At 54.2% G+C, this 15,281-nt stretch overlaps 1 protein-coding gene across 2 annotated transcripts in view; it reads left to right on the forward strand.

Annotated features, from left to right (window-relative positions):
* Positions 1 to 6: 6 nt before the first annotated feature.
* Positions 7 to 15,281, forward strand: part of RBPMS2 (RNA binding protein, mRNA processing factor 2) — a 28,199-nt gene continuing 12,924 nt past the window's right edge. For both annotated transcript variants that reach the window (XM_024128940.2, XM_028495824.2), the window contains exon 1: positions 7 to 302. In XM_024128940.2, the coding sequence (XP_023984708.1) occupies positions 210 to 302 (93 nt within the window). In that variant the 5' untranslated portion in view covers positions 7 to 209. The remainder of the gene's footprint in view (positions 303 to 15,281) is intronic.

A 15,281-nucleotide genomic window follows, 5' to 3' on the forward strand; every position in this document is an offset into this window, starting at 1 on the left:
CTCCTGCACCCGCCACACTTGATGTGACCCCGGCCCGACGCTGCGGCTGCCCCTCTCACCACCCCGCGCGCTCCCCACCGCCACCCAGCCCCTCACCCCCGGAGCGCACCGCTCACCTCGCCCCTTCCCACCTCCTCGCCGGGGCCGGGCGCCGCGCTAGCCCTCCGCGTTCCCTTCCCCTAGCCACCCCCAACCCACCCCCCCGCACCATGAGCAACCTGAAGCCGGACGGCGAGCACGGCACCAGCACGGGCACCGGCACCGGCACGGGCTCGGGCTCCAGCGGCACCCTGGAGGAGGAGGTGGGTCTGCGCCCCCGGGACTTGTTGGGTGAAGTACACGCGGAGGTGGGCGGGGGACGGGGCGCGCGGGGCCCCGCGCGCGATCTGGCAATCGCTCCCGGCGCCTTTCCGCCGTTGCCCTTCGGCCGGGGAGGAGCGGCCCGTGTCCGGCGGGCGGGGGCGTGCGGCCTGGACTACCCCGCCGGGCGGGCATTGTCTCCCCGCCCTCCCAGGCTCGGGGCCGGCCGTGCGCCGGCGGCCGTCAGTGCGTCCCGTGGTGGGCGAGCTGCGCCGTGTCCGCCCCACGCCTGCTGCCCGCGCGTCTTTCGTTCTCCACTCTCCGCCCGGCTCGCTGCCCTCTTCCGAGGCGCTCCTCCCGCGTGGCCGGGACTCCCGCCTCGGCTGGGAGGAACTGAGCGGGATTAGCACGGAGGGCGGGCGGCACCCACACTCCCTTGTACTTTCCGCCCTGACCCCTCCCCGTGACCTTGGAGGCCTGGGCCGGCCTCGCGGCACCTTGGTTCGCTAGAGTTGTAGTCAAGGGGGTAGACGGCTTTCTTCACGGCCCCAGAGCTTGAGCTTTGGCAAAGATGTCAGCTGACTGAGTTGGGAAGGAGATGCCTAAAGACACTCAGTTCCCAGTTCTCGTCTCTCGGGTTTTGCCCTGGCAGCCAAGCCAGGACCCCAAAGCTGGCCCTAGTGGGATTCTGCTAGGAATGTCCACCGGCCATGTGCTAAGAGGAGGGAGTCTGGGGCGGCTTCGTGCAATCACCAACAGCTGGGTGGTTAATTGGATGTGGCAAAATCCGGGAGGGTGTGTGTGGGGGGGGTGGATATAGCCTTAAGGCTATCAGTGAATGGAGACCAGAAGCTCGGCCCGCAGAGACAAAAACTGGTGTGGAAAGGGGGCAGCCTTCGCAGCTCTCTCTCTGAAAGGGGCCTCTGCTGTGTCACTCTAGGGCCAAGAGACCCTAGACCCTTCCTGCCGCGCCCTGGCATGCTCTTGCCCAGGAAACCAAGGGCCAGTTATCCACCCTGAGCTCCCTTCCCCTTGGTCTGGGGGAGAAACCGCAGAGCCCCTGATGGGGGCTGGCGTTGCTGCCTCACTCCTATCCAGTGGCGGGTGCCCGCCCGCCGTGCTATAGGTTTGGTGCAGAATGGCGGCACTGGCCCACGGCTGGGCTGGGCTCCTCACTGTGGGAGGGATGGTGGGAGGGTCACACTGCCAGTTCCCACTCTTAGCAATTCCGAGGCCAGCTGCCAGCCCCAGTCCACCAATGGCATGACAGCTTGAGAATCTAGGTCTAGATCCCGCTTTCTGTGGGGAAGGAAAGGAGGAATCTACAACCCTTCACTCTGAAGAGTGGCAAAGGAAGGGCTGACATATGTCCACGAGTGTGGTGTGGGCTCTAGTGGGCTGGGGTTCTTTTGGCTCCTTAAGTCCTTGTCTTTCTTGGACCTTGACGCTGACAGGCCCTTGGCTTTGGGGACCCCATCCTGACTCTACCTGGTTGTTCAGAATCTCCCCTGAGAGTTGGGGGGGCTGACAGGGTTGCTAGTGTGTGTGTGGTCTCTGCTGAAATTGAGAGAGGGAAGCCCTCTCCTGTGAAGCTGGGCAAGGACCCTGAACCACTTCTGCTAGAGGGTTGACTTCAGCAGGGACTTACCTCGTGGAAGAGACCCTCAGACCCACCCGTTTGAAATGGGAAGGGTGAACCACGTGGCCAGTCTAAAGTCTTGGAGGAATCGTTTGAGGTATTGGTCACTTTTTTCTAAGTAGCTTTTTGAGAGAGAGGGCAGAATCATCAAGAAGTGGAATCCCTGCTCTCCCTCCTTGTGGGCAGAGGTGGGCTACAGCCCTGTAGTGCTTCAGGGAGTTCAGTGCAACTGGTGCTGGGAAGGGTGGGGAGCACGGGCTCCTGTTTAACAGAGGTCTAAGACTAAGGGCCCCAGTGATCTCTTGGAGCCCAACGTCTGCTCTGGTCAGGTAAGCATAAGAATCGGCCCCTTCTCCTCATTAGCTTTCTGAACAGTGGGCCAAGAGCTCTTCAGCCAGGGTTCCATCTTGGATTGGTGGTTTGAGCAGGAACTAGACTTATTCTCTTTAGCTTAGATGCCCCTTAGGTAGGCAGTTCTGCAACCCCCAAGAGCCACCATTGGGGAAATCCGCATTAGCAGTGGTGATTTACTCTCCTGGTTGACCCAGGCTGGCTCTTGGAGATTAGCTAAAGCAAACCTAGGAAGCCAAGGAAGAAGTTAGAGGTCAGCCCTCCCTGAGATGTGGCTGAGCAGGAGGTGGTTAGATGGTAGGGATGGAAAAGGCATTCCAAGAAGAGGGAATAGCATGTATAAAAGTGGGGGGTGGAGCTTCCCTGGTGGCATAGTGGTTGAGAGTCCGCCTGCCGATGCAGGGGACATGGGTTCGTGTCCCGGTCTGGGACGATCCCACATGCCGCAGAGCGGCTGGGCCCGTGAGCCACGGCCCCTGAGCCTGCGCGTCCGGAGCCTGTGCTCCGCAACAGGAGAGGCCACACAACAGTGAGAGGCCCGCGTACCGCAAAAAAAAAAAAAAGTGGGCGGTGGATTGTGGAGCCACATGGCTTGTTTGGGTGACTACCAGGAATTTGCTATGTTGCAGTAATATTGGAGGCCACGTTATGAACAGCCTGAGATCATGCAGACTTGGGAGGAAACTGGCATTTTTCTGCTACTTGAGAAGAAGGTGTGTTAGAAGCTTTGAAAACTTCTAACCCTTTAACCCTTTGAAAGCTAAGGAGGGCAGCGAGGAGTTAAGGGGAACAGCTATGTGTCCCTTTCAATCTAGAGGCCATACCCCCCTACCCCGAGGTGCAGTCTTGGCTGGTGCCTGAGCTCCAGAAGGTGAGGCAGTACAGCACCTGAGCCCTGCTCAGGGCAGGCTTGCCTCTGGTGTTGCCTAATCCCAGATTCAAGCATCTCCTGTCTTAGTGATTCTTGAGAGATGGCTGGAGAGTTACAGTGTTTCTGGGGAAGGGTATATGTGTTTTGAAAGAATATTTTATTTTGAAAATGGAGACATATTTTAATACAAGGCAGTGTTAAGTTACAGTAATGACTCATTGGGGGCCCCCTGAGAGGAGGGTGGTGTTTGGAATCTTGGGGTGGGGAGTGGGGTTCAAGTTTCTAAGAGTTAAAGAAGTTTTATGCCAACCTAATGGTAAGCTCTAGAAAGGCAGGGATTAATGGTAGCTAAGGGAGCTACAGCTTGACCTGAGTGTCTTGGCCCCTCACTGCCCTCCATCCCCATCTTTGCCTGTCCATGGCATCCACTAAAGCTGGGCCAAGATCGCTTCTTGCATGTCTGGTACCCCAGGGTCCATCATGTTTCCTCTAGGGGTCTCTGAGGATCCAGCTAGGCCCCTGGCCCCTGGCAGGATGGCCAAGGTTAGCACTCAAATGAGTGAAGGAATTTCAGGGTCCAGTGTGTGACTTGGGCACTGCCCCTTTTCTTTTCTCTGCCATCAAAAATATTTGACAGAATCTGGGACATCTTGGTGCTCTGTCTGCAGACTTCTTTTTGGTACAAGGGGAGGGAGGCATCTATGCTTCTAGGCTTTTACCTGGAAACAGGACCCAAGTAGGTAGATCCAGACAGATTCTGGTAGATCAGACTCCCCTCCTCCCTGGGGGTTGTTGTGGATGTGTCTTCTCTGCTCAAATAACCTAATGGTAAGGCTGTACTACGCGTAGTAAACCCATACATAGTCTTTGTACCAGGCATTGTTTTGAGCACTTTACCGTTTTAACTCATTTAACTTCCACAACAGCACTGTGAAGTACTTATTACTATTTTATAAGTGAGGAAACTGAGACACAGAGAGGTTAAATAGCTTTCATGTAGCTAGTAATTGGGTAGGTTCGGGTTTGGACCCAGAGTTTGCTCTTAACAACATACTATACCCCCTGTTCTGTTTTATATTGGGGGTTTGGATGAGACTTGGGGGTGGGGAGGGGAGAGGATCTGCAACTCAAGTTTTTTAGGGCTGAGCTTTAGGTGATGACAGGGTCCCAAGTAGAAGCTCAGGGACTGGCTCCAGGCTAGTTCTCTTTGGGTTGGTGGCATCCCAAGACTGGGTGGTGGGAGCTGTCAGCCTCTGCAGGAGGAGCATTTTATCACAGATAATGTTTAGAATTGTTATTGCGTGGTGATAAAAACCAGAACAAGTGAATTCTCTACAGACAGTACATCCCCCTTGTAGCCTGGGCTGGGGCTGACTGCCTTCACACCCCACCCCCACCCTTGATTCCCTGTTGCTTTGGGCATCTTAACTAAAAAAAATGGTACTTACTCTAAAGTGACCGCCTGTCGTTTTGGGGGGCCATTCTCTTGGGTCTCCTTATCTCCTCCTTCCCTGTAAGTGGGCAGCCTGGCTAGTTTGCCCCAGTAAGAACCAACTTCTAAATATCATTCAATGATTGGACATTCTGATTTCTCATCTCCATCTCTGGGTTGGGGCTGGGGGAGGAGTCTGGCGAGTACTGTAACTAGAGGCAACACGTGAACTGTGGGATGCTTTGCTCTGCTTTCATGCTCTCCACCCATTTATCCCACTGGTTCTCCAGACAGTCCTGAGAGGTAGAGGAGAGGAGTCCTCCCACCTTCCCTGAGTGCTAAGCTCCTGGTCCAAGGCCACCCACCTCTGGTTACCCAGAGCTGAGCTAGAGTGCTAGGTTCTGGCAGCACCTGGTGGCCTCCAGCCTCTGCTCAGCCATTGATTTTGGGTAGCAGCAACATTTGATGCCTTGTCTGTTCCTCTGCCATCCCCTGACCATGGCTGCCTCAGAGGGGTCCTCACACCCCAGGCAAAGCTGTGAGGCAGTGGGGCAGAGTCCATCTCCCATACTTCAGAAACCATGCTGCTGTGAGGTGGGAACTGCAGACAACCCACGAAGCTTCCTATGCCGAACCCCATCTACAGCCTGCCCAGGGACCAGCACGGCCTCCTTGCTTTCTGCTTTTTTCCCTATTCCTTCCTTGGATGGAAAGAATAAGATTACCTGAGGTGTGCCAAGGCTAGACAGGTGGCAAGATCGTTGGGTCCTCCATTCCTGAAGAGTCCACTGGTGGATCCATCCATGCCAGGTGCCTCCAGAATATAGCAGGAGCTGGGTGTAGTGGGAGGGTCTGCCTTGGCCCATCTGTCATGGCCTTCAGTCATTTACAGCCGACTGAGGAAAGGCTCTTGGCTGTCACAAGTCATCAAGGCCACCTGTATAGTTCTGAACAGGCCTAGGACCCTCAGGGAGAAAGGGCAGGGTCTGACCTGGATGAGCCCATGGTATGAGTGTCTGGAGTCCCTACCTCCTTTTTGTGGTTAGCCAACCTACCCCTTCCCAAGTGAGTTTTGGGCTTTAACTGGGAGAGATCAGAAGAAATTACTGGAATAGGACCTGAGACCAGTTTGGGGAACCTTTGTTGTGATCAAGGCTGTGAAGAGCTTCCACCCAGACTGGTCCCTGTTCTTATGTGTAATTGTAGCCATATGCGGGCACAACTTGGGATGGAGGGGTTCTTCTGTGTTGGTGACAGGGGAGCTCCAAACCAGAATCTAGGTCCTAGAAGTAGTTTCCATCCCTGAACAGAGACCCTCTCCCAACAGGAGTGTCCATTTGGGAAACATCTCTCGTCAGACTTCATCTGCCTCAGTCAGGTGGTGCACAGGTGTGGCGTGCTTGGCGCTTTGTGTTCATGTGCACGGTGCCGTGTGTTCACACTGGATTAACACCACACGGTTTAAGGGTTGGAGGTACTGATTTTGGAGCTAGGGGAAGTGCGTGGGATTCCCCTAGGACAACGCCTTGAATCTATGGGGTAGCATATAGCAGTGGTGACAACTGCAACCTTTGCCAGCCACAAGGGTCAGGCAATAGATTGGCATTGGCTGACCACACAGCAGTAGGAGGGACAGAGGAGGCTGATGGCACAGGAGGGAAGGGAGCCTTGCCCAGAAGCTCCATGCTGGAGACCCTGTGAGCCTGTCTTTTTTTTTTTTTTTAACATCTTTATTGGAGTATAATTGCTTCACAATGGTGTGTTAGTTTCTGCTGTGTAACAAAATAGATCAGCTATACATATACATATATCCCCATATCCCCTCCCTCTTGTATCTCCCTCCCACCCTCCCTATCCCACCCCTCTAGGTGGTCACAAAGCACCAAGCTGATCTCCCTGTGCTATGTGGCTGCTTCCCACTAGCTATCTGTTTTACATTTGGTAATGTATATATGTCCATGCCACTCTCTCACTTTGTCCCAACTTGAGCCTGTCTTTCTGAGTTGCCTCTGAAAGCCTTGTGCCTGGCTCTGTCTGGAACCAAGTGAAAAGCAGGCCACCCACCTCACCCCAACCCTGCCTCCAGGCAGCGTAGTCGTAGTCGCAAGGAGTCTGCATAGCACAGTTCACGCTATTTGGTTGGGTTCCCTAATGAGATGTAGCGCAGGGCTCGCAGCAGGCTTTGACCAGGTGTGTTCCCAAGATGTGAAGCCTTCCCTTCCTGGGGGTAGAAGTAGCTTGGGGTAGAAGTAGCTTGGAGTGTAAGGTCCGAAGCCTTTTTTAATCCAGCTTAGTTCCTCCCACCCCTACATACACACAGGTGGAGCTCTAGGGCACATTGCAGGCCCTAAAGGAAGAGCCCCAACTTCCCAGGCAACTTGGACTTGACCCCCAGCTCTTCCAGTGGCTGGCCAGGCACCTGACTCCTGAGCTGGTTTCCTCAACTGTAAAATGGGCCTGTACCACTCTGCCTGTTACCTCAGAGGCCTGCCAGGCTCACACTCCGATGGTAGGTGTGAAAGAAGTGGAAACTACAAAGTGCTGCCCAGCGTGGAGCCTTAGAGCCAAGCCCTGATACATGTGATTTGGGGCTGGAATTAGCAGGGGCAGGCAAAACACTGTGAAACAGCGCCTAAACCTGGACTTCTCCCCCCCAGGTCAGACCGTGATGACGTTGGCGGTGTCCTAGGTGGGCACTGCTTGGAGGGAGGCTGGGCGCTGTCCTAGCCTGGGAGCTGAGCCACCCAGAGCTCCTTGGAGGAAACAGGAGGTTCTGGCGTTCTGGGAGCATGTGTGTTTGTATCTGCTTGCTGTACTGTCTGGCTGTATCTGCTTGCTCTTTTTCCCTGTGTCCTTGTTCAGCCCTTATAAGTCCTGGGTCTGCAGGCCATGTCACCACATTCCATCCACCTCTCGTCAAGTGGCCCCACTGAGGGGGACTTCTTTCCCCCGGGAGGCGTAAGAGTGACCTTCCAGTGCCAAGCCTAAGCACAGGACCCAGGCAGAACCCAACGCTCACCCTGCCCCCTACGTATGTAGACAGAAGAAACAGGCCAGGCCGCTGAGATCTCTGCAGAGGTACAGTGACTTGCTCTGAGGTTTCTGTTTGGCAGCTCCGGTATTTCCCCAGCAGAGAGACCCCTCTCAAACCCCAAGGGCCTGGCTTCTGACATCATGCTTTCTCACCCTCTCAACCTCTGCCCCTTCTTTAGTGCCTTCTTTGCCATCTTGTGGGCAAAACAAAAGCACTGGAGCTCTGAGCCCATGGAGGACAGTGTCCGAGCATTACTTTGAGACTCCATCAGGTTCTCCCACTTCCCTGGTTTCTTGGAAGGTCAGAGTGTGAAGGGCCCTGAGGCGAGTCCACCCCTCCTCTTTATTGCTGAGGCAGTGGTGAAGGCCACGAAGCCACTTGCCTGGCTGGTGGCAGGGCTGGGACTTCAATCGGGCTCCTTGACAATTGCTTTGAGGTTCTTTTTCTTTTGTTTCTGTGTCTGGTCTGTTGTCTGAGCAGGAGGCTGAGCCTGAGTCCTGTGTCTTGGTTCTCAATGACCCTTTTCCCTTTGCAGAAGCCAGAGCCGAACTGGGCGTGATGATGGCTGGTACAAGTTTAAAAAGGACCTTCAGTATCTTTACAGCAGGAAAGCTGCAAGCTTTATATAATGCAGGTTGCAGCTCATAAACGCCCATGATCTGGCTGGTGGGGCGGTAGTGGGACACTGAGATGGGGTGGCTTGGGCTTCTGTTTGGACTCGGGGCTTCTTGGGGCTATGAGGGGCCCTGCTCTACCCCCACCCCTTCCCCGCTGCACAAGGCTGCTTTGGGAGTTGGCAGTCTGTCAGTCTTCCCTTTGACTTCCCTATACCTAACTGTTTAGGACTAGCCATGGAATCATCCAGTGGAACCCCGTGCACCCCCGGTCAACCTTCTGCTAAGGACTTTTGCTGCCCTCTCAGCTCAGAAGCTGAAGGTCACTTGTTCTGGGCACCTAAGGCTGACCCCCACTGGGCTCTGAGTGGGTTGGTGGTGTGAGATCAAGGTCTGCAAAAGAGCATTGACTTTTGTGAGCCGGGCACCTGGGGACACTGGGGCTGCTTCTGATATGCTCAGTGACTTTGAGCAACTCACTGGACCTCAGCTAAAAATAAGCTTTCTTCCAGCTCAGATGTTCTGCATTTCGGTTCCTGGAGAGGGCTGGGAATTGGGGAAGGATGTGGGAGGGGCTTATGAGAGGCTTGTTTTTCCCTGTTTGGATTTCCCTCCTCCCCCACCCACTTTTGTAAGGGGTGTTTTCCATCCAGATGACACCAGCAGGGCTCCCCATGCTAACCAGCAAAGTGGCAGGGTTCAAAGCAAGTGAGTTTCTTGAACATTTTGATGAAGTGGATGGTTGAAACAGTTCCCTTACCAGATTGAATTCTGACTTCAGAGATGTTGGATTGCCACAAAGAATCAATTTTCAAATATCATTTTTATCTCTTTGGTATGATGTTTCTATTGCCCAGAGTCAAGTTTCTTAGCCTTGTGAGGCAGAGATTCACCTAGAAGGCAGGAGTTGTCTTCTAGTGGGGAGTGTTTCTGGTGGACCGCTGGGATTTATTTGGGGGTGGGGGAAGGGTGAGGATGGCCCTGATGTTTTCCTACCTCAGCATCCTTTGTGCCCTGGACGGGAGGTCCCTGGAGTCCAAGTCCAGGGTGCTGTCTTGGAGAGTACAGGGCTGGGGTTTGGAAGGAGGCTGTGGTTGTCCTTTGGAGTTAAAGGGTAGGGGGTTTAATGTCCATGGACGTATGATGTTTTTGACAGCAGTGTTTACCCCTTCCGTCTCTAATAAAAACTGGTATTTACAGCTCTCATCCTCTAAGCCACAATATCCTGCTGCTACCCTTACCTGGGAAGTTGAGTGTTCAATTCTCGGTATGAAGGTGGAGTGTGGCCAGGCCCCAGCCTGGGCTGATTGAGTGTGGCGTCCCCCCACTAGGGAGGGAGGGCCTTGTGGTGTGGCCCCTCGGACCCCACACCCCAGTCTTGTCCCACACGGAGACTTTCCTCTGGGGAGAACACCCCCTGCCCCGCCTCCCCCCACAGCTCCCTTCCCCTGCAGGGCCCCCATGTCCTGGGCCCTGTGTGTGCCCAGGGGAGGACAGAGACCTCTAAGCAGCCACTGTTGAGGGAGTTGGCCTTGGCCTGGGGGCACTGGAATGACAGGTGTGCCTGTGCAGGTGTCCAGGCTGAGAGAGATGTCCACCTAGGCTGATGGAAAGAGGTCGAGTCCTGCCTCGAAGCCTTTTAGGCAGAAGCCTGAATTTCTGCTATTAGGCTGATGCCTCGGGTATCACTGTCACCTTGCTCCTGGAGGCTTCTCTTTACTTTCATTTTTTCTGAAGATCTGTAAACAACTGTTAGTTTGTTTGTCTGAAGGAAGATCATTACTGACACACAAACAGGAATGAGTTTGTCAGAGCCCCTTCTTCCTACTTCTTTCTAAAAAGTTGTTTTCCTTCTGGGCTGGAGGGGGGCGCTGCAGTTTTCACCTTTACTGAGGGAAAGGGCTGCACCACCCGGGGGCTTGGGTCCTCTGTCGTGCTGGGATTACAAAAGGTGCTGGAGAGGCTCCTTGAAGGGGGCGTTCCCTCCCCAGGGGCCTCAAGAATAAGGCTGAGGATGGGGGCCACCACTTCCTGTGCCCTTCTCTGCCCCTCCCCGGAGCACTGGGAATGAGATGGGTGGCCTCCCGTGGAGGAGGGAGGAGCAGGCAAGAGGTCGTTGGGAGCCCCAGGCACTCGAGGTCCAGCAGTAGCTGGAGGGAAAGGGCCCACGATCACACAGCAAATACCTAGCCAACCCCAGGAAGTCTGCCCACCAGTGATAGCCTGTGGTGTGGACTTCCTAGAAGGGGCTGGACTCTCCCATCCTCTTGTTCCCAGCACCCCCAGGGAAGGATAGGCAGCAGGGCTTGCTTAAGGGACGAGCAGCCTCGGGAGTCCCCAAGCTTTGCTGTCCAGGGACACCGTTGTGCTGAAGGCCAGTTTGTTGCCCTAGGCAGGCCTGGCACTGGCTGGGACCTCCAGCGAGGCCAAGTCTGCTCCTGGCCATCATGAAGGCTACATACCATGTCTGCGATGTCCTGTATGGGGACACCTCTCTGGCCAAGTTCCTTGTCCATGTTGAATTCAGTGCTTCCATTGGGTTCCTCAACATGTGTCTTCTTTTACTGGCCTCTAAGGATTCCCCATCCCTTATTTTTTTTTTGGCTGCACAGCTTTTGGGATCTTTGTTCCCCGACCAGGGATTGACCCCAGGCCCATGGCAGTGAAAGCACCAAGTCCTAACCACTGGACTGCCAGGGAATTCCAAAGGATTCCCTATCCTTTTTCCACCTCTCCCCAGTACCTTCTCCAGCCTGTTCCAAACTTGCCTTCCATCTGTGCCAGGGACATGGCTGTGGTCCAGCACAGTCTGCTGGTACTTGCCATGAAGATGACCATTTTAACAGGACCGTGGTTGCTTTCAATGTTTCAGGGCAGGAGGGAGATATTCTCTTGGGTTGTGTAGATGCTTTTGGAGAAGGAGTGAGTGTATGGAACAAGGGCCTAGGTAAACAAGTTTGGTTACTTCTAGCAGCCTGGGATTGTGTGAGCCACCCCTTATGCTTCCTCCAAGTACCTTAAAATAGTTTCATGTTGTTGAATTCTTGTAGTAAACTTGTGGAATAGGCGGTGGGATCTTTGGCTGATCTTTCCACCTTGGCATCAATGGTGGTTGGTCCCTGAATCCTTGTCTGCGCCCAACCTCTCTGCTGAATGTTGCACCCTATTGCTGTGAGGCTGGCACCAGCAAGTGGCATGGGAGGAGTGGTTGCCAGTGCTGGCCTGGGACACAGGACTCATTGGCCAGGCCTTGCAGAAGTAACCACATGTCTCTGTCCCTGCCATCCCTAGGGATCCTGACTGTGCCATTAGATTGCCTTGTCACCTTCCTATTCTGAGCCTCAGTTCCCTCATCAGTATTTATTTATTTATTTATGGTTGTGTTGGGTCTTTGTTGCTGCGTGCAGGCTTTCTCTAGTTGCGGAGAACAGGGGCTACTCTTCGTTGCGGTGTGTGGGCTTCTCATTGCGGTGGCTTCTCTTGCTGTGGAGCACGGGTTCTAGGCACGCAGGCTCCAGTAGTTGTGGCTCACGGGCTCAGTAGTTGTGGCTCATGGGCTCTAGAGCGCAGGCTCAGTAGTTGTGGCACACAGGCTTAGTTGCTCTGTGGCATATGGGATCTTCCCGGACCAGGGCTCGAACCTGTGTCCCCTGCACTGGCAGGCGGATCCCTAACCACTGTGCCACCAGGGAAGCCCCCATCATCTGTAAAATGAGGGTGTTTAACTAGCTGATCTCCACGATGCCTTCCACCTCAGATATGGCCTCCCTGGGGAAGAGGAACACTAAAGAATCCAGCGACCGTGTAAGATTGTCTCACCTGTGTTCCCAGCTCCAGGCTGATCTGGACCTGACCCAGCCTCACTAGGCAACCTTATAACTAAATGGCTTGTGATACCTGATAGGTGAGGTTTTTGTGCAGGTCAGTGTTGAGATTACGGGACCCTGAAGTGAACAAGCATATGGTTGAGCCTCTCCTGTGTGCTGGGCATAAAGTGTGCTCTTCATCCTGGAGGTAGAGGGTACCCGTGTTGTGCAGATAAAGAAGCTGACATTCAGAGAGATGAAGCAGCTTCGCCAAGCCAAGCATAAAGCCGGGATGCAAACTTCGGTCTAACTAACCAAAGCCTTTCCCATTTATGGCATCACTCTGCCGCCCTGGACCACATCCGTTTCTGGCTGTGAGTCCCTTCTTTGGAGGGACCGAGGTGTGTAGTGACGGGGGAGGTCTCAGATGTTGATCCTGGCTCTAGGCACCTTGGAGGACAGGAAAGTTTTGAGACTTGCCTCCTATCTCTGGGTTTTAGAGTCCAGGTGAGCTCAGATGGTGGGACCAGTAAAAGACAAGGGGTCCTAAGGGGCCCAGAAGACTTCAGAGGAAGGAAAGGGGGGTGAGGAAATAGAGGGACCTGAGGGATGGATGCCCTTCAGTTAAGGAATGAGAAAGGGGTGGTCTGAGGGGCAGTGTGAGCAGCTGCCATGACCTATGTGGGTGCTTGTCGGGGACCCGGAGTCTGTGGGCCGGGGCAGGACCTGATGGAGTTGGAAATAGCATGGTGGGTAGGTGGGCTCTGGAAACTCTTGTTCTCTCGACATTGGCTGACCAGCCTGCTGAGCTCATACTTCCTGTCACTCCAGCTTTGCCGTCATTCTAAACAGGCACCCAGAGAAGGGACTGGCTACTGAACGGATGTGTGGCAGCACTTTACCCATCCATGGGGCTAACAAGGCTGCCCAGGTGCGGCTGCCTCTGTCCCCACAGCCAGAAGAATGGCACAGATGGCTGAATCAGTGTTCCTGGGTCTTTCCCAGCTCTGCTCCTTGCTGAGCCAAGCTTGCCTGAGCCCTTTCTGGGCCTCAGTTTCCATGTCTGCACAGGGGGATAGGCAGAGGGCAGGTCATCTGCCATGGTGTCCAGGGTCAAGTAAGAACCAAGGAAAGTGTTCAGGTCAGGCTTCTTGTGACTTAGCCTCCCAGCAAAGGGTCTGTGAACTGGCAGATGGGGACCCACCACCTAACCCATAACTGCCTTGATGTCACCTTGTTTCCTAAGGAGTGACCAGGCACAGGATGCAACCTGTATTGTAGCCTTTAGAATCTAAAAGATGGGAAGCCAGGGAAAAGAGTCTTCTGGCCCAGAGAAGGCTGGGAACCAGAATCTGAGCTGGGAATGAGGGAAAGTTCCCCTATACTCACTCCCCTCCCCTCCGCTAAGCAGGAAACTTTGTGCTGAGAACTTTCTATTTAAGGGGGCCTCTGGGGAGGTCTGGCCAGAAAGGAGCCATTTGAGGAAGGGTTTAAAATTAGCCGGGGTGAAATGGGTGGCCCCTGGGGAGAACTGAGGCAGAGGTTTCTGTGGGCGGCTCTGGCTTTGCATCTTTGACCCAAAGCACGTCCCCTCATCCCAGGGAGGAGGGAGTAGCACTGGTCCAGGCCGATCCAGCAGGGCCCTGGCTGGCTTGTACTCTTTCAGTCCATCGTCTGTGGTGGGCTGGGCGCCCAAGTCCTGGCACCAAAAAGCAAGCATCATCTCTACCAGCCTGGGTGAGTAGTTGGGAGGGAGACCTGGGTTTTAAGTCCCAGGTTTGCTGCCTTTAAAAAACAAGCTGCATGACCTGAGCGAGGCACTTCTGTTTGGGGGTTTACATGTAAATGAAAGGCCTTCCGTCAAAGGGCAGAGGGGTGTAGAGGATGGCTACCCTCTGGAGTCCAGGAACTCAATTCAGCCCACTCTGGAGCCTGGGCTGTCCAGTTTCTCCCAGATACTTCTGGGACAGGGCAGTGCTTGAGAGCTGCATGTATAGGGACACAGCTGCCAAGGGCTGTGAGATGTACAGAACCTTTACCCCAGGCCCAGGAGCAGAAGTGTGTGTGGCGAGGAAAGGCATCACCAGAGAGGGTGGAGGTGTCCTAACTGGCAAGGAATTCTCCTGGGTTTGCTTCTTGGCGAAAACTCATGTGAGAGAAGAAGCTGTCCTTACCTATTTTATCAGCCATGGGCTTGGAGTCATTCCTGTGTGGCTAGGGGTGGCAACACTTGTTACGGGCAACTGTGGGGGCTGGTTTCCTTTGCCACTCCTGGCTCTGTTGTTGACATGTGTGTTCACTAGAGCGAGGGGCGGGGGAGGGGGAGGGGGAGGGGGGAGAGGGGGAGAGAGGGAGAGAGGGAGAGAGGGAGTTGGGTGTAACTTTGCCTGACTGCCCTGGGTTCCTGATTCAAGCCATTGTCTCCAAGAAGACTGTTGCCTCAGTTCCTTCAGCAGGCCATCACTAGAGCATGGAAGAAGTTCTTTGGTGCCTCTTGGCGGGGGATGTGGCCCACTAAATGTTTTCAAGAATAGCCACGTGTTGGGTGGGCTGAGGCATGTGAACTTGTTCTTAAGTCGGCAGTGACAAGTTGAGAAGACTTAGTTTGGCTTAGTGGTATGAGATGCGACTTGAAACAGGAGTCAAGGGAATTCCCTGGTGGTCCAGTGGTTAGGACTCTACGCTTTCAGTGCTGAGGGCAAGGGTTCCATCCCTGGTTGGGGAACTAAGATCCTCAAAGCCATGCAGCCAAAAAGAAAAAAAAAAAAAACAGGAGTCAAGTGTGTGGGGAAGCTCTGCTCTTTTGGATTTTTCATTACTCTGAAAGCACAGTTTCGAGATGTATTTTTAATGGATCTACACTATGGAAAATCCTCCTTCTCCCATTATAATTATTGGCTGATCTGGCCTCGCTAGTTGAGCATTGGAGGCCAGCAGCATTTAACCAGCAGTGGTGAATTAGGGAAGTGTTCCCACCAGCCCTCTCCTGGACCTCACCCACTGTTCAGGAGGTCAGGTTTGGCAGGAGTCACGGGATGGACACCTGGTGTCTAGACCTGGCTTCAATGCCAACTTGTAACTTTGTTGAGGGCAAGGCTCATAACTTACACCATCCTCTGCCTCACTTGAAGTTGGCAAGATCCTACACATTCTTCAAAACCCAGCACCATGGGGCTTCCCTGGTGGCGCAGTGGTTGCGCGTCCGCCTGCCGATGCAGGGGAACCGGGTTCGCG

This window comes from Physeter macrocephalus, chromosome 11 (genome assembly GCF_002837175.3).
Source record: "Physeter macrocephalus isolate SW-GA chromosome 11, ASM283717v5, whole genome shotgun sequence".
NCBI lineage: Eukaryota > Metazoa > Chordata > Mammalia > Artiodactyla > Physeteridae > Physeter > Physeter macrocephalus.